The sequence below is a fragment of the Colius striatus genome, chromosome 1 (genome assembly GCF_028858725.1).
Source record: "Colius striatus isolate bColStr4 chromosome 1, bColStr4.1.hap1, whole genome shotgun sequence".
Classification (NCBI taxonomy): Eukaryota; Metazoa; Chordata; class Aves; order Coliiformes; family Coliidae; genus Colius; species Colius striatus.
The window spans coordinates 21,567,928-21,586,772 of record NC_084759.1 but is presented as its reverse complement, the minus strand read 5'-3'; the positions used below and the strand labels follow the sequence as shown (position 1 = coordinate 21,586,772).

Here is an 18,845-nt window from a genome sequence, read left to right as displayed (position 1 = left end):
GTCCTGGTCACCTCTTTGTGGCCCTCCTTGGTGGAGAGGGATTTAGGAAGAACACAGCAGCCAAAGGAAAGGACAATCCACATGAGCAAACTGTTATGGTTCTGCTAAGTACATCGCCCACAGAGAAATCTTAGGGGAAGAGCCATCCCAGTCATCAGACCTCAAATAAGAGCTTGTGCTGAATGTTCTTAAAAAAGTAGGGTTTGGTTTTTTTCTCTTCTCGTTTGAAACAACAGCTGTCAGCTGGTTAAAAGAGAAACATTCAGAAAACATTGATTTTAAGAGAAGTTCCCACAGGGAAAATTAGTTTTTAAGTGACAAGAGTTTGGGCTCCAAATTTGTCATTTCACAGAAATCTAGAATTTCAGGTTTAAAAAAAGTCTGTAGGAGAGCACTGGTGTGACAATAAGCAAAATGCTGTACTGCAGGGTATGGCACAGCAGGAGGCTATGCAGTTTCATCTTTTCTGCTTCAGAGTTTACTAGCAGGAACTCAAAGGTTATCATGTACACAAAAAGTTTGATGCTCAACTGTAACTCAGGAAACAAGATAAACATTTCAGTCATTCTTATGGGCCTGAGCGTGTGTAAAACTTCAAATACTTTGACTGCCACGAGTATTTTGAAATGTTAGAAGGCATTGTGTTCATAAAACAATAACACATGTGCAAAATACAACTATAAAAGGAAATCAAGCACCACAAGTGTATACCTCTTGAACCCACACGCTGTTTAAGTCTTGTTCTAAATCTGTCTTGTCACACATAGAATCACAGAATCATAGAATGGTAGGGCTTGGAAGGGACCTTTAGAGATCATCTAGTCCAACCCCCCTGCAGAAGCAGGGTCACCTAGATCAGGTCGCATAGGAACATGTCCAGGTGGGTCTTGAAGACCTCCAAGGAAGGAGCCTCCACAACCCCTCTGGGCAGCCTGTGCCAGGGCTCCATCACCTGAACAGTGAAATAGTTTTTTCTTATGTTTAGGTGGAACTTTTTGTGTTCCAGCTTCATCCCATTACCCCTTGTCCTGTTGCTAGCTACTACAGAAAAAAGGGATGTCCCAACCTCCTGACACCCACCCTTTAGATATTTATAACTGTTAATAAGATCTCCTCTCAGTCTCCTCTTCTCCAGACTAAACAGCCCCAGTTCCTGCAGCCTTTCCTTGTATGAAAGATGTTCCAGTCCCCTGATCATCTTGGTGGCCCTGTGCTGGACTCTCTCCAGCACTTCCCTGTCCCTCTTGGAAAAACACATTTTAACTCTGACCTGGAACAAAGTTTACTTTCGACTCTTAGTGTTATTGCCCATAGGCTGGAAATAGAGAGCTGCAGTTAGCTCTGCGCTAAATGCCCCTACGTTAGCCTTAATCCTGCTGGCTGTTTAAGCAAGGCTCTTAGTATTGAGTCTCCCAGCAAAAGGGTCCTGGCAGGGTCACCAATGACTTCCAGGAATGGCTTCCAAGGCTCTGCCAAACCCCTTCACTATGGGATCACATGGAGCAAGAAGTTGTCTTTCTGATAGCCAGGATCAAAGTCACAACTACTATTTTGTACATGCATTTACATTCCATTTAAGGCTACAGTTCTCTCAATGTTTTCTCTCCTTTGAAAGCCATATTTGCACGCAGAAATAGATATTTTATGCCGTAATATAACTGTGAGCATAAATACTTGGTCTTGTTTTATACTGGTGTGATTACAGCATTTGCTTTTGAAAAAAAATGCACCCAAATGCACAGTTCTGTAAAGGTATTTACATTTCCTAATTAACACACACAGCCTGCTTCAAATCAAACAGAAGGAGCAAAAGCAACATCATTAGAAACACAAGGCAAAACATTCCAGACATGATAAATCATTCAGCAATCACTTGGAAAAACAGCAAACAAAGCCACTTCTCCATTTCCCCATCACTGCTGAGTGCTAGCATAGGAAGCAGAGCCAAATACACCTTTTCATAGTATCATAGAATGGTAGGGTTGGAAGGGACCTTTAGAGATTATCTAGTCCAACCCCAGTGCAAAAGCATGTCCACCTAGATCAGGTCACATCTTCTCAAGAGCTGCTGCAGGACCAGTGCTTGGATTTGCCTACAACCTTCTGAGTCTTTGAAAACCAGTACACTGGGGTAGGCTTCAATTTGCTTTCAGACTTCAGTCTGAAAACATGCTAACAAATTACACATGGAGTATTTATTCCAAAACAAATCCCAGCATGTTATAGACATCATAGGCAATTCAACGAGACTGTCCGCACTCAGCTGGATTCCAGAAGTTCTCTAGTGTATTTTATAAGTTAACTAATGCAGTCTCCAAGTTTGTAAAACCCCAAGGAAGTGCCTTCAGTCACTCAGAGACAGAGAGCGCCACTTTGAGCTTTCTTCTGCCTTTCCTCCTGATACCCACGACTGGTCATGTCCTTGGTGAATAATGACACATCCATGTACGCATCGTTTGAGGCAAAATGAACAAAGCTGGAAATATGATGGATTCTGTAGAATAAGAGCAGCCTGATTCTCGAGAGAGACCCTCTGCTTCCTGTGATCTACGAGACACTGAAAGTCTGTGAATAAATGAGTAGATGCAGAAGAAAGACTACATATTTGTTGAAGAAGAAATTGCTAATGTTTGTACTTTTCCTTTTGTGTTTGTTTCAAATTTAAAGTCAATCTGATAAGAAAAAAAGAAGGACAAGGACTATTTCATTGACTCTCTGAAAGTGATTGTTTTCTTTATATAATGAAAAGAAAAGTCTCTTTATCTGGTATTAAAAAAGACAAAAGGCAAAAGCAAACCTGACAAACTGTTCTTTGGACTGAACAGCTAATCTCAGGGTAACTCAGAACATTCAATGTTAGTTGCAGAGTTAAAATAGCTACTCCTTCCCATCATTTTACACAGTTCCCATGGCGTTTTACTGTTGCTTCCTCACTCAGTTGTGCTGTGGTGTGTTTTAGAGTGCTTCCCAGGACTGAGGTTGGAGAACTTGCAGTTGAACATCTCACTTTCACCTGCAGTGCAGTGCTGCACATCCCTATGCTCAGTACAGGCATGGCATGCATGCACCCCACCACGTAGCCACTCTTCAGCTTTTAATGGAAAGCCTTTGCAAAAGAGAACAAAGTGGCAGCAGACTCTTCTCCCTTCATCCCTGCCAGGGCACTGGTGCTCATTTTTTCCCTTCAGCTGATCTTAGCGCATTCCTCTCCCTCCTGCTGAGGTTGTGTTGTCTGGATTTTGGAGAAGCTGATTAAAAGAAGCACATTTTATACTGCAGGCTTGCTGGTGAGAGCTGTGATAACACTGGCCTCCTCTTTTTCACTTTGACTGATTGTATTTAATGGCCTGAGGTGTTACGTATGATTTACTGTCATGTGTATAAGCACAGGAATTGACTGGGATAGTTTTTTGAGCAATGCTTTTGACTGTCTTAATTTAATGGGCCAAGAAGAAACAAGCTGCTCAAATGAGTTCCTTATTGCTACTGTCATTGCACTCAAATTAGGAGATTTCTTATGGGGAATAACAGTCACTTGTTTGCGAGACAAACATTAAATAAGAATAATAACCAAGCTGAAATACATATGTCACAACACACCCCAAAACCTACAAAAAGGCATAGAAAAGAGAAAATCCTTCTGCTCTCTAATTCTATAGACTGCTGGGTGGCAAGTCCAGCCTGGTGACAGAGCTGCGGTCTGGAACAAGTAGCAACCTGATGCTAAGGAGTTTGGATCAGGACTGCAGGTGCAAACAAGGGAGCCCAGAGCTATGTCAGTAACCTGAAGGTGAACCGAAGTTTCAAAAGATATGAGGGTCTAGAGATACCAAGCTGGATTCTCTGTGAATTTCTATGTTCTTAGAGAAGTGCGTGGCTGAACAAGATGAGATAGGGATGAGATGATAGAGGAAGCTGTATTATGTGAAGATAAAAACTATGCAGATCTGACCAGATGTAAACCACTTATCAATCCTTACACACAATGATTGAACCTTGTTTTCTTTCTTCCTGATTTGTATGCAAGTCCTTTTGCCTTTGTGGGAGACATGCAACCAGCTCCCCAGCACAGACCTACCCTTTAGTTAGACGTTACAGCTTGTGCATTACTCCTTCTGAACGTGCAAAAGAGGCCACAGCACTATAAACCAACACATTGATTGTTGTGCCTGTGGGCCTAAGATATTCAAGGCACACAGAACTGCACCATCAGCTTTGTCAGAACCACCTCTGAAGTCCTCTGGTCCCGCCTCCTGCTCAGAGTGGGTTGCACTAGAAGAGGTTGGTCAAGGCTTTGTCCAGCTAGGTTAGAGGCTTTTCTAAGGATGGAAGATTCATCACCTCTCTGAGACAATTTGCTCTAGTGTTTGACCACCTTCACAGGTCATCAAACAATGACTACCTTCATAGGCGGTCAAATAATGAGAACTTCCCGTGTTCTAACTTGTGTTTGGTGTCTCTTGCCCTGTCACTGAGCACCTCTGAGAAGTGCCTGGTTTTGTTCTCTATGTTCCCATTAGAGAACTGAAGACTGTAAAGAGATCTTTCTTTGCCTTGTCTGAAAACTCCAGCTCTCAGTGCACACAAAAGTACTGAATAAAGGGGTAAGACCACTGATGTTGCAGGCCACGCTCTGGCTAATGTAGCCAAGTACAACATCTAGTCTTTCTTGCTGCAAGGGCACATTGTAGGTTCAGGCTCAACTTGCTGTCTAGCAGGAACCCCAAACAGGGCCTTTTGGCAAAGCTGCTTCCTAGTGAGCTGGCCCCAGCCTCTCCTGGTGTATGGCATTATTCCCACAGGGGCAAGGCTTTGCGTTTGCCTTGTTTATCTTCGGAGGTTTCTGCAGGCCCATTTCTCCAGCCTGGAAAAGGGCCTATGAACTACAGCCCTGCTCTTCAGCATATTGACCAATCCCCCAATTTGCTGTCATCTGTGAGCTTGCTCTAGAGGGAGTGCTCTATCCCGCTTTTCATGTTTTTGATGAAGATGATAAGCAGTATTTGCCCAGTATCAATCTCTGATCGACATTAAAGTCTGCCAGCTGGATTTTGTGATGACAACACCCTGAGCCCAGCAGTCCAGCCAGTTTTCCACCCCCCTCATTGTCCATCCAAGCTCTGCAGCAAGCTGAGACGCTCTAGGACAATCACACAAAAACCTGGGTGTGAGAAGGCAACTGCAGGAAGTGGTTTCCAGCCACACTCATGCTGTTAAGTGGATACCAGCATGATTTTATGTGGAGAATATGTTACTCCCAGCCTCTATCTGTGTCAGCCCTCCCCAGAACTGCAAGCCTGGAGCAGATGAAAACAATGCTTCTGGCCAGGAAATAACCTAGGTCTAAAGCAATTTAATTATAATCAACTGATTGCAGTGCTGGTGACTGCATCATACTGCTTCTGGATGTAAGCAGGTATGCCTGCATGGACCTGCACTTTGTGACTCTCCAAACCTGTAAACATCAACTCAAGAATCACTGCTGGTCTGAAGCCCCTTTCCACTGCACAGTACAACCTCACATCTCGAGTACTATGTCTGGTTCTGGGCTCCCCAGTTCAAGAGAGGGGGAACTTCTGGAGAGAGTCTGCACAGAGACACCAAGACGATCAAAGGACTGGAGCATCATCCTTATGAGGAAAGGCTGCGGGAACTGGGGCTGTTGAGCCTGGAGAAGAGAAAACTGAGGGAGGATCTTATCAGTGCTTATAAATACCTAAAGAGTGGGCGTCAAGAGGATGGGGCCAGTCTTTTTCCTGGGATGTCCAGTGACAGGACAAGGGGTAACAGACACAAAGGAAAACATGGGAAATTCCACTTGAATATGGGGAGAAACTTCTTTGCTGTGAGGGTGAGGGAGCCCTGGCACAGGCTGCCCAGGGTGGTGTGGGGTCTCCTTCTCTGGAGAAGGAGACTTGGACATGTTTCTGTGTGACCTGATCTAGGTGAACCTGCTTTAGCAGGGGGTTGAACTGGATGATCTCTGAAGGTCCCTTCCAACCCCAACTACTCTGTGATTCTGTGTGTGATTCTTCTTGGATTACTAACCACTGTGGTGTATTATGCCGAGGTCTTTTTATGCATCCTGAAGGATTTGACAGATGGGGTTGGACTAGATGATCTTTCGAGGTCCCTTCCAGCCCTTGAGATTCTGTGATTACTAACTCTACCATGTCAAACAGAAGGGATTTGCCTGAAGTATGACAGAAACAGATTCTGGTTTGATTTAGGATCTGATTTGCCCCACACTGAACATTAATCTAAGGAATTTATGAAACAAATGCCCAGTGAGAGTGGGAAGCTGTTAATCTGCTGCCTCTGAACATTGACTTTTGCAGCGATTTCCACATTCTCGGGGAAATTTAAACCAGAAAATTCATTATTTGTGTGCTTCAGATATTCAGAGGAAGCTTTTATATCTTTTCAGAAGTGGATGTTAACTGCACAAGTTTCCAATGAAGAGCTGCATTCACCCATCTTTAAGCAAAATATGAAACGATAATAGAAATGGTAAATACTAGCAAGGTCATCACCGTATTTCTCAAAGCAGCTAATATATTTGAGTAAAATTACTGGACCTGCCTCACTTTTTCTAGTCAATTATGCTTTTTGTTTCATTTTCTACATGTTGACATGGCCTGTAATATGAAAAGGGGTGTAATAACACATGGAAAAGGACTGTGCAACACACTGAAACCTCATTAAGTGCACTCTTTTCATACACTCATCAAAAGGCAATCAGTTCATGTCTTCCAAACCATCCACATTCCACTGCTATTAATTTGTGGTTCATATATAGTTAAAATGAGGTGCATCTCTGAAATACAAATGCATAAATTCAGTGAGGTGGTGAAAAAGAGCTCCATACATGTGTACATCCAGTCTTTGCTGGTACAAACAGAGGTGCTTTGCTGGGAGGAGGACGGGCAGGTGAGTGGAGCCCCTGACCCCCAAAGTAATTTCAATGTTTTTCCAGTTGTGATGGATTTAATACGTTCTGGCAGCATCCCTCCTGCCTCTCTGCTACCGTGGCTTGCATAAGGAAACATGTGGGCAGTTCCCATCATGTCCCTGTGTTCAGAGATGGGAAATGAAGATGGTGAAGGGTCTGGATAACAAGTCTGATGAGGAGCAGCTGAGGGAGCTGGGGGTGTTTAATCTGGTGAAGAACAGGTTGAGGGGAGACATGATCATTCTCTACAACTATCTGAAAGGACTCCCAAGTAATGAATGACAAGACAAGAGGAAATGGCCTCAAGTTGCTCCAGGGGAAGTTTAGATTGAAGATTAGGAAGAACTTTTTCACTGAGAGAGTTGTTAGACACTGGCACAGGCTGCCCAGGGAGGTGGTGGAGTCCCCATCCTTAGAGATATTAAAAAGCTGTGTAGATGACGGTGCACTGGAACAGGCTGCCCAGATGGGTTGTGGAGTCTCCTTCTCTGGGGACATTCAAAACCCACCTGGATGAGTTCCTGTGTGACCTACTCTAGGTGGTTCTCCTCTGGCAGGGGGAGTGGACTAGATGATCTTTTGAAGTCCCTTCCAACCCTTAAGATTTTGTGATAATGTGATGAGGTTCTGAGGGACATGGTTTAGTGGTGGGCTTGGCAGTGTGAGGTTAGTGCCTGGACTTCATGCCATTTTAAAGGTCTTTTCCAATCGAAACAATTCTGTGATTCTGTTGCAGGCCATGGTGGGCTGCTGGATTGAGAGCTGTCCCTTTTCTGCACACTGACAGCTTCCTGGCTGTAGCTAAGCCTAGAACACATGATCAGAGTCAGACTAACAGCCTTGTTATCAGAAGAACCAAACTGACTTCTCTCCCCTGCACACCTGTAGGGATTCACACACTCACAGGCACAAGGACTGAACACTGTGCTCTACACAGCATGGAGGCAACTCAATCCAATTCAGAATGGTGCTTTGTCTCTGATAGGCCTGTTTACTTAACTCTTGACCCACAAGTTCACTTTTCGGCCAGCCTGAAGCACAGACAAAGTTTCCTTTTGTGTTCACCCACTAAGCAGACATGGCTTCTGGAGGGTCACACAAAGGTAACAACATGCTCTGCAGGAAACTACACCAAGACTAAGTGATGACATGGAAAACATCTGTTGACAGCCTCAGAACAATGACCAAATGAAGGTTATTTGGAAGGAAGAAAATAGGAGAACTTCTCTTAATGATCCAAATTCTTTATGGGCTTTTCTTTTTCAGCTTTGTCTCCACAGGTAGTAAAATCCAGCAATGGAATGTTTTCAAAAGGCTGTTTGGTGAGGACCAATAACATATAGACTAGATCTGTGTTAGCAACACTTGAGGCCTTCAACTCCAGACATAGTTCATAAAATGAGGTTATAGCTGTGTTGTTGACTATGCTTCAAAGAGGCTACTGCAAATAGAGTCCACATCAGTACACTGACAATGTGCCCAAGAATGGCATGAAAATTAGTCCAGTAAGCAGTAAAATGGCATCACAATCAGGTTTCTGCACTTCCTGACCTAATGCAGATGATATTTGAAATCTGGAGCACTTACCAGCAGGTGCTGTGGCAGTTTTTGGTGCTGGAAGTAAGCTCCTGCGTAGAGTCGCAGTGCTGCTCGATACCTGCATCGTGCTCTTGCTGCTCCCCCTGGGGACATCTTTAGAAGGTGTTGATGCCTTAGGAGCCGTTTGCTCTTCGTTTCCAAAGCTGGAACCTGCAGGAGATCAAAATTGCTCTAATTATAAGTTCATTAAAAATGTATGTGAACTCTGGCATACAGACTGAGCTTGTATCAGCAGTTCTAATATACAAAGATATATTCTCACTGCAACTTGGGCTGAGTTACATGGACTTACTCCGTTACAAATTGTTATGTAGAAATAAGGAGTTCCCAGTAACTTACTTAAATGTTACTAAAATAAATTCATAACTCTCATGTCCATTTCAAACACATTCTCATAATGAATCTTAGATTGCCAAGGTTTACAGTTGATATTGACCTCTTATAAAACATCTAATGGGTTTGATTTCGTCCTGCATTTGTCGTTTAGGGAACAATGATATTTATGGAACTAGATCAAAAGCAGGTGTTAAGCTCCTGATGGAGCCAGACTCCAACAGTTGACAACACCTGCTTTTTATCTAGCTCCATAAACGTATCGGGCTGCAAGGGTCATGAAGGAACCAAGTAATTTCTAAATATCTGGATGGACAATTTGTCTTTGTAGCTGCTACAAGAGCTACCCTACACATTCACTCTAATACTCAGAAATTGCTGGTTGTCAGAGTAAAGGGAAATAACAGGGCTCAGTGTTATAAGGCACTGAATTCTCCTAGCCAGTAAGGATTTCCCACCACCACTCCCTCAGATCACACTCAAACATTTCCATAGAAAAAATTAAAAACAAAAAGCAATTTGTAACTCTCACGTCCACTTCAATCACATTCTCATGATGAATCTTAGGTTGCCAAGGTTTCCAGTTGATATTGACCTCTTGTAAAACCTCTAATGGGTTTGATTTCCTCCTGCATTTGCCATCTAGGGAACAATGATATCCTACATTCCTTGTAGATGTAAGGAGATCAATCTTTTCTTAACATTTGAAAAAGGCAAAGTTGGAGTGTTGTCTTTATCTATTGAGTAGAAAGCCCAAGAGGAGCAAAAGATTGCAGCAAACTGGATGTGAACAGTTGCAGAAGGATGAACACTTTGCTTGAAAAAATGACTTGAGATAGAAATACATAGGATTTCAGAAAAGGGCTGTAAGTTTTCTTTCCATTATTTAAAAAAGATATAGCACAATACTAATTAGGTACTGCCTGCAGGAAAATGATAACATTACTTTAATAATAGATATGTCTGAATCTCCAGTATTTTTAAGATGTAGGCTTCTTTAATGCGTGCAAGTAAAAGAAAGATTTTTTTTAGTCTTTCTTACTGAAAATCCACTAGAGAAAAAAGTGCAGGTTAGAAAAGAAAATACTCTTTTCTGATAAAGGAAGAATGTACCTCTCGGCTCTTACAAAACAGCTTTAAGTTTTGCTGTGTCTTTAAAACTACTTGTGTATAAATCTTCATTTAAAGTGCATATCTGCAGCGTACATGAACTTCTATAACCACCTTTGTTCAAATAATAAGCAACTTTAAAAAGTAAAACAAAACAGTGTACTGTACACAGGAACATAAAATCTTGAAGCATTTGTCATCTTTACACTGCTGTGCACGTAACAACACCTCAGCACATCAGGTCATTGTTTTATATCTGAACTACAAGGTTTTTTCACTTGTGTAACAAACACTTAAGATTATGTGCTGAATTATCTGCTGACAGAACACTGCTGACTTCAGTAAAGTCAGAACAGCAGAAAATCTGGCCCAGTCTGGCCCAGTCTCCTCTGCAGCTGTGTAGGACATCTCTACCAGGTGCCAGGGGGATGTTACAGCATGTGTGTCCTCCACTTCAGTCTGTTGCATCATACTCCTGAAGTCATTCCTGAAATGCTCACACAGTCAATTTGGGTAGCACTGCTTGCAGAAAATTTTTACTTTCCTCAGCTATTTGTTTAAAAGTTTTAATTGTAGAGACAGTAACCTTGAAGACAAAATTATTCCCATTATTTGCAGGGAAATGCTGTTCAAGTGCTCTTTATTGGAATCTCTTTATTCTCTTTTGTGAAATGTATTATATGGAAAACGTTTCAAGTCATAAATCTGGACAAATGGAAGCAATTCCCACATCAAAGAACAAGGTGTCCAGGGGAGTTACATAACCTCTTATTAAAAAACAAAAGTAAAGAAGCTTTTCTACATATTGAAGTGCTGCCAGCTCCAAACACTTTTACTGTCTAAAACACAGCATAAGAGGTGTCCTAATTAATGAAATGACTGATGAACAAGACTTCACCAGGTCTCCCAAATTAGAAGTGCCCAGCCCCTGGAGAGCCAGCCATGCATCTTGTGCAGTGGCTGGGCAAACCCCTACAGGAGAAAAAAAAAAAAACAAAGAAAAGAAAGAGATTCAACTTTTGATCTTTTAATCAGAAACAGACTCTGTGAGACAAGCTGCATTGCTGTACTAGGTGTCTATGGAGGCTGGAGAAGATCATGATGAGGCAGGCTGCCTCCCTGCAGCCCACGGAGGTCCACGACAGAGCAGAGATCCATCTGCAGCCCATGAGGGACCCCATGCTAGGGCAGGTGGATATGCCCTGAAAGAAACTGCAGTTTATGGACAGCCGTCTCAGGAGCAAGGTCCTGGTCTGAGCTGTGGCCTCTGGAGAGGACCTCACGCATGAGCAGGTTTATTCTGAGGGACTGCAGCCTGTGATAAAGACTCATGCTGGAGTAGCAAAAAGTGTGAGAAGGAAGAAGTGGCAGAGGGGAACTATTATGGACTGACCACAACTCCATTCTCCATGTCCCCTGCACTGCTTGATGGGGACGTGGGATGGAGAAAGTAGAGGAGTTGGAACGGAAGAAGTTAAGCCTGTGAAAAAGGAGTAGAGGGAAAGCTGGTTTAGGGTTTTTTTAATCTTTGTTTCTCACCATTCAACTCTATTTTAATTGGGAATATATATATCAAATAATTTTCCCAAAGCTGAGACTGTTTGGCCTGTAACAGCAATTGGTAAGTGATCTCTTTATCTTTACCAATGAGCTTTTCCATCTTAATTTCTTCCCCATCCTGTTGAGGAGGGATAGTGAGAGAGCAGCTGGGTGGATGTCTGGCAGTCAGCCAAGATCAACTCCCCACAATAGCAATACCAACATATCCAGGATTTGCTGAGATAAAGCCAGTGTTTAACATAAGAGACAGTATCTCCCACTTTGTTCTTCACTCAGAGATGGAGCTGGGAAAGAGACAGTGGGGTGCAACACATGCATGTGTAATATGCTCCAAAAAGCAAGTGTTTACCGCTTCCATGGATATCATTAGGGCAGCAACTAGTTTCCCAGGAGCAGGGCAAGGTGAGCTTCACCTTGCTACATGTGATACTGGATTCCACTTTTCAAATAGCATTCAAAGAAGAAATGAAATTAAAGATACAGGAAAATGCACATTCCTCATGGTCTAAAAGCAAAATAAAGGTTTTAATTTACTTAGAGGAATTCACTTCTTGAAGCGAGATCAGAAAGATTATTCATCAGATGGCACTTATCAGTCCACCATGAGATAGTGCCTTCCACTATAATGAAGTATCTGCCTTCCCAGAAAGTCAGTTCTTATTTTTCAGTAAAAGCCCAGACAGGAACACTAGATATGCAGTGTGTGAACAGTTTCCAGGTGTTCACATCCTCTGTTGTAGTCTACCTCTTCCCTCCTACTCCTCTACTTTTGCATTCTATCTAAAGCAGAGAAGACTCCTTGCTTGCCTTTGAAGCACCTGGAAAGTCACCTGGGTGCTCCTAATTAAAACACTCTATTTTTGCAGACTCTGTACTCTGTGAGGAGCAGCACTGCTGACTTTGTGGGAAAGTATTTAACAGACTATAAATGATCTGATGGAGCTAAAGGCCTTCAGCTTCACTTTTATAATCTCCTGACTCTGAGCCCCAAGGAGTCCCACTCCTCTGTTCATAAAAAATATAGGGAAAAAGTAAAGGTGTTTGAAAACTTGCTATTACTTGGGAAAGTCCCAGCTGCACACACTCACTGCACACACTCATCCTCTACACTGTTGTGCCAGTAAAACCATGTAGAAGTTAGGATTGGCAATGTATTCATGATGTTCAAAGAAAACTATGACCAAAATCCCACTGGCTTCTGGATGGCTTGAGCCACCCTCCCTCTGTATCTGCCACTGTCCTCTTTGTCATCTGGCTCTGTGCTACAGCAGATCACTTCAGGGGCTCCTCACACTAGGAAAAGGAAGACTCTCTTGTATGTGTCACTATGAGCTTGTGTCTCTTGTATGTGTTCCTTTCCTCGAGTTACTGACAGAACTTACACAAAAGGATGGAAATATGGTATGATATTACCTATGACTGCAAACTCAGCAGGAGCATAGGTAGGGGAGATTCTGCATTTGACAAGAAATTAAGCCACTTTGTATGGCAGGCCTCAATCTGAGAGGAGACAGCAGTAGCAAAGGCTGTGTTCTGAAGCCCCACAGCCACTGGTTTCCCTGCCTGCACTCCAGAGCAATAGTCTCCTGTTGGAGAGCTTGCATGCTTTCTAGAAAAAATAGCTTGTCTGACAATGCCTATAGGTGTCTTTTTTATTCCAAAAGAGTACTAAAGCATGAGTGCAGCTCCTTCTGCAGCTCCTAGTCTTGTGGGCTGCTATGTAAAGCCTATTGAAATGGAGTGAGTTTCCAGCTCATGAGAGCAGCTGAAGCATTCATTGTACTGGCAGCAGGCTTGGAGCTGTTGGCTCCCTGACGCAGTTGTGGTCACAACTGAGGCACAGAGAACGTGCCGGCGTCGGGAATGTTCACTGAAGAACAAACATTTACCTAGGGTAACAGCAAGCCTTCTTCATCTTAAAGATTCTTAGACATTACTTGACACCAAGTGTAATGACAATGAAAGTATGTCGAGTTTCTGCAGCAGACATCCTACTCAGCAATTCTCAAGCACTTCCCAGTCACAGAACTGAATGAGCTTTACAAATAGCAAAGGAGTTGAGCCACTTTCCAAACTCACACAACAAGAGAATAGCAGAGACAGACAGAGAAAGCAAGCAAGCAAGTAAACCTGATGCTGAATTAGGCTGGAATGAGGTTTTTTCAGATGAAAAATATTGGGATGTATTATTCCCCTGAGTTTACCAGGCTGTATTTCTGTGACCCAGTTTTCAAGCACAGGTACAAGCACAAAATGAAACTTAAAATCACTCCCACAGGTAGTGATCTGATGAGGAACATATCTAAACTACTGTGAATAATCAGATGATGTTTAAAAGAAAAACCCGTGAGATGCACTTCTCACTAATTGGAACGTTTGCCTGTCCTTCAATTGGCATCCATTCTTTATTTCTGAGTTTTATTGGTAAAGTGGCAGGTAATTTTTATAGATTGCTTACATGATATGCAGCCTGTCAGATGAGCTTTTTGTTTCACTCTTTTAAGAGCTCTTGTTTTAAAGTCCAACATTGTGTATTTCAATATAATGTTTCCCAATGTAATTATCAAGAGATACAATTGAACATGGAGCTTTGTAGCTCCAGCTGAAACTATGCTACTGACCAAGCAGTACAGTGTGATTGTTAGTCCTCAGGGGTTCCTGTGCTATTACAATGTTACGATAGTCAGTGAGATTACTGGCCAGCTAATTTGGTTTATGTTGTTGCTGAGAGTCAATGCCTGATACTTCTGGATACGAGAGACCAAATGTACAAGTGATCAGGGACAAGCTGACGATAGGTTTCTTTTCTGTCCAGAAAAAGAAGAGGTTTAAGGATGGATTCACACTATGCTTAAACCTAGCTTACTTACCTCAAAGTATTTTTCCCATTAATTTTATTTTGGCTAAAAGGTGTTTGAGCAATAATCCCCTGGAATGTATTTATTTTTAGAGAAGGTTTGTGCATGTCTACATGCCTTTATAAAAGCTGTCTTTTCAGAAGTCTGAGCATTCAAAATTGAAACCTGAAATTTGAGTTTTGAGCTTGATAACTTCCACCAAAATCCCAGCAAAAATTTGCAGTGTCTGTCAGCCCACGAGCCAGCTCTCTGAGCTTTTGATCTCTCTGCAGTGCAAAGAACTTCTCAACCAGCCCCTTCACTGCTAGGGAAGGACTTTGATGCCATCATTGACGATTAATGACAGCTATGTGATCAGTCATGGCTTTTGTACGCTACCACTTACATCTGTATGAGATTGCTTTATGTCTTTACACTGTGCCCTCCAATCCTAAAGTCAAGCACCTTTCTCCTATGACACCTGCTACCCCATCACTTTGGCCCCTCAGATCTGGCCATGCAAATAGCTGTTGGGGCACACAAAGGGTTGGAACCCTACGAAGCTGACCATCAGCAGAAGAGAAGCCTGCCTCTCTGTACAGATGCATTGACAGGCTTCTCCTTCATCTCCATCTGCCTGTGACTGCTTCCACAGCCAGAGGCTGAATCCTGCCCTTCCAGCTGATCCAGGCAAACAAAACACAGAGGTGGTATTTCTGGCAGGGCAAAAGAAAGCATCACCTCATCAGGCTGTGTTTTCCTTCCTCAGTTGGCAGTTGCACTGCCAGGGCAGCACTGGCAACCCTACTTACAACAGGATGTCCTTGCAGACATGGCCTTTAGTTGAGGCTCAATCTACCAGGCTGTATCTACACTGATAAACAAAAAAAGATGGCCAAGTGGTGTAAGCTTGCTCATCCTGACACCACTCAGGCTAACTATATGTAGTGGTTTTGTCTAGGCCAGGTTTTGGTAGCAGGGGGCTACAGGGGTGGCTTCTTTAAACAAAGAGCTGCCAGAAGCTTCCCCTGTAGCTTACAGGGCCAGTGCAAGTCCATTTTAAGATGGACCCACAGCTGACTTAAGCCTGGCCAATTAGTAACTGAGGTAACACCTCTGTGAATAATGTATTGGAGAAGGGGAAGAAGACGCTGTGTAGTTGCTAAACTGCAGCAGTAACAGGGAGGGAGAATGTGAAAACATCTCCGGCAGACACCAAGGTCAGTAGAGAAGGAGGGGGAGGAGGGTGCTCAGACCCTGGAAGAGAGATTCCCCTGTGACCTGTGGTGCAGCCCATGGTGAGGCAGCTGTGCCGCTGCAGTCCATGGAGGCCACCAGGGAGCAGAGATCCACTCGCAACCTATGGAGGAGCCCACACTGGGGTGGGTGGATGCCTGAAGGAGGCTGTGACTCCATGGGAAGCTCACTCTGGAGCAAGTTCCTGGCAGGACATGGAGTCTGTGGGGAGACAGGAGCCCACGCCAGAGCAGGTTTGCTGTCAGGACTTGTGACCCTGTGAGGGACTCAGGCTGGGAGCAGTCAGTACCTGAAGGACTGTTCTGCCGGTGGATGACCCATGTTGGGGCAGGGTGTGAGGAGCTGCCACCATGGGAAGCCCCATGCTGGAGCAGTTCGTAAGGAGCTGTAGCCCATGGGAAGGACCCACGCTGGAGAAGTTCCTGAAGGACTGTCTCCCGTGGGGAAGGACCCCACAGTGTAGCAGTAGGAAGTGTGAGGAGGCCTCCCCCTGAGACGAAGCAGCAGCAAAGTCCACCTGTAATGAACTGACCATAACCCCTGTCCCCTGTGCCTGCTGGTGAGGGAGGAGAAGGGATAGTCCTTGGAAGGAGAGGTGGGAAGAAGTGTTCTGAGATTCTGTATTATTTCTCATTTTCCTTGCTCTGTTTTGATTGTTCATAAATAAAATCAAACCATTTATCCCCAAGTTGAGTCTGTTTTGCCTGTGATAGTAATTGCTGGGTGATCTCCCTGCCCTTAACTCATAAACCTCTCGTTATATTTCTCTCCCCTGTCCAGTTTAGGAGGGGGAGTGATATTAAGGCTTGGTGGACATCTGGCACCCAGCCAGGCCTAAACCCACCACATTATAGCAGCTTTTCTTAAGAGACATATCAGCCTGAACCACAGCCACAGTGTGAAGAACAGGGTGAGAGATGAGGAGACAGCTGGACTTGGAAGTCAAGCAGCATACATCGAGCTGGGCTGCATCTGCTTCCAGCTCATGGCAAAGGAGGTCTGCCAGCTTAGCCTCACCTGCAACCAAGTGGGTTTAAGAGAAGTGAAGATGTTTTGCCTTTGCCAAGTGGAACTGAAGTTCCTTCCTTTACATATTTTACTGCTTTTTAATGACTCAGAGGTTTTGAATTCTAGATTAACTTCTGTGGCACAGACTCATCTTTAGTGTCCTTCATATATAACAGATAGCAGAAATGGAACCTTCTGTTGATGCACCTCCTTGTATCTATAGTAATTTATTCATTTCACCTCACCAGTTAAAATACAGATTTTAGGATCCAGCTAAATGGATTTCTTACTTGAGTGAAGTTACATACTGCTCCCTACTGAAGTGTTATAAGCCTTGTTAGGCAAGGTGAAAATTTCACCACAAAGTAAAATTTCTGCATGTGTTATTGTTGAGTTGCAGACAACTTGCTGAGTATGTCAGAGTTGGGAATCATGTAACACGTTTTATTTGGTCTTTTGTGAAATGTTTCACCTCTACCAGGAAAGATAAGAATTCCATTATGTAATAAAATTTCACACTTACATCGGTGGCAGCTCTGCTTAACACTAGTGGATTACACAGCTGCTTGGCTAGCTGAGCTCGTTTGTATAGCTGGCTAATTAAAGCCCCATAGGATATAGAGTGAAGACAGCATGGTATTTTGCTGATAATGTTTGTCAGAAAGGATAACATGAAGTTACTGGAATCTTGCCAAAGACACCTGGACTATGCAGACAATTTACAATTGGCCTCAGACATCACTGAGTACCCACCTTCTGAAAGGGCCATCTCTTGGCACCGTTTGCAACTCAATTTCCAAAGGTCATTCATGACTAATCTTAATGGTTGGGCTCAACATTATTACAGGCCTTTTCCAACCGATATGATTCTGTGATTCCCTCCAAACTTTCCTTATTCAGTGCAGGACTATGACAACAGCAACAAAAAACATCCCAGGTCATGAACACTCTGCTGAAGAATCTTGTGTTGTACCCTCAGGAGCTGAGGCAGTAGAACTACATACTGGGTAAATGTTTGCTTTCTTAACTAAGAAAACATTTACATATCTTCTGTAAGTTTCTCCTAGACACAGTAACTTGATCTTATCATATAATTACTAAAGCCTATCAATTAATGGTAGGAAGGGCTGGTTCTGAACACCTGAGGAACACTTGAAGACAAGTAAGTGCTTATAATACTTTTAGAAGTTCTACTTGCTGACACAAGAAGAATATATTCTCTCTCAGTTAAACATTTAAATTCCTCTCTAAAGGTTCACTTTGGGAGAAGAAATAAGCAGCTATATCCAAGCAACAGATTTAAATCTCATGTTCAGTACTGAAATGAACTCCTATTGAAAGCTGAATTTTTAAGAAATACTGTATTTGATCTCAGTGAGAGCAGCTGGAGTGTTGTCTTTAGTGCAAGCCAAGTTTGACTTAGTGCTTTAGGAAAAATGCTATTCTCTATCCTAAGCAAAAAGCACATGAAGTAAAACAGGCAGAGTTTTACTTCTTGCAGAGGAGATGAGGACAGGTCCAAGAGATGCTTCTCCCCCTTGCTGCCCAGAAAAGTAGTCCTCCACAGCACAACCGTTCCCAAACTCTGCAGAGGTGTCAAAGCAACACCAAGTACTGATAGCATTTCTGCCAAGAACACATCCATGTTTCAGCTGCCAGAATGGCCCCTTGGATCACCAGTGATTGCCCAGAAGTTAGAACAACCAGAAAGAAGATACAGATAACATCCATTTTCTACTAGCACTAAAGCTTTAACTAGCATTCATTCATTTTTACTAGCACTAAAGCATTCACCAACCTATTTAGAGGGGGAATTTTCCTGGGTAGGAAGATTTTGATGTTCCTTCGTGGTATCTCAATCCCAGCATCCACATTTCTAGAAACACCAGTGTTGTAACATGACTTGTGCTCATGACCATCTGCTCTGATGGCACCATGCCTACTTCTGAACTGACATGCCAGTTTTAACAGGGCACAGGCACACACGAAAGATAGGATTAGACGTGACATCTTCTCTGCAAGAAGTTCCCCCTGATGGCAAGAAGTACCAAACTAGAGCCACACGCCTTATTATAAGGAATGACATCTGTTGACAAGTATAGCATTCTATCATCAACAAATGCTTCTTTCCTGAAATTGCTGCTTCTAATTTTCTTGATCACTGGCTTGGAGTGACATACTTGGACACT

The 18,845-nt window shown here is 43.2% G+C and overlaps 1 protein-coding gene across 1 annotated transcript in view; it reads right to left on the bottom strand.

The window, feature by feature from the left end:
• The window catches only part of MTUS2 (microtubule associated scaffold protein 2), a 176,522-nt gene that overhangs the window by 56,110 nt on the left and 101,567 nt on the right, over positions 1–18,845 (bottom strand). Inside the window, exon 4 of the mRNA XM_062020432.1 lies at positions 8,540–8,701. Within this exon, the coding sequence (XP_061876416.1) occupies positions 8,540–8,701 (162 nt within the window). The remainder of the gene's footprint in view (positions 1–8,539; positions 8,702–18,845) is intronic.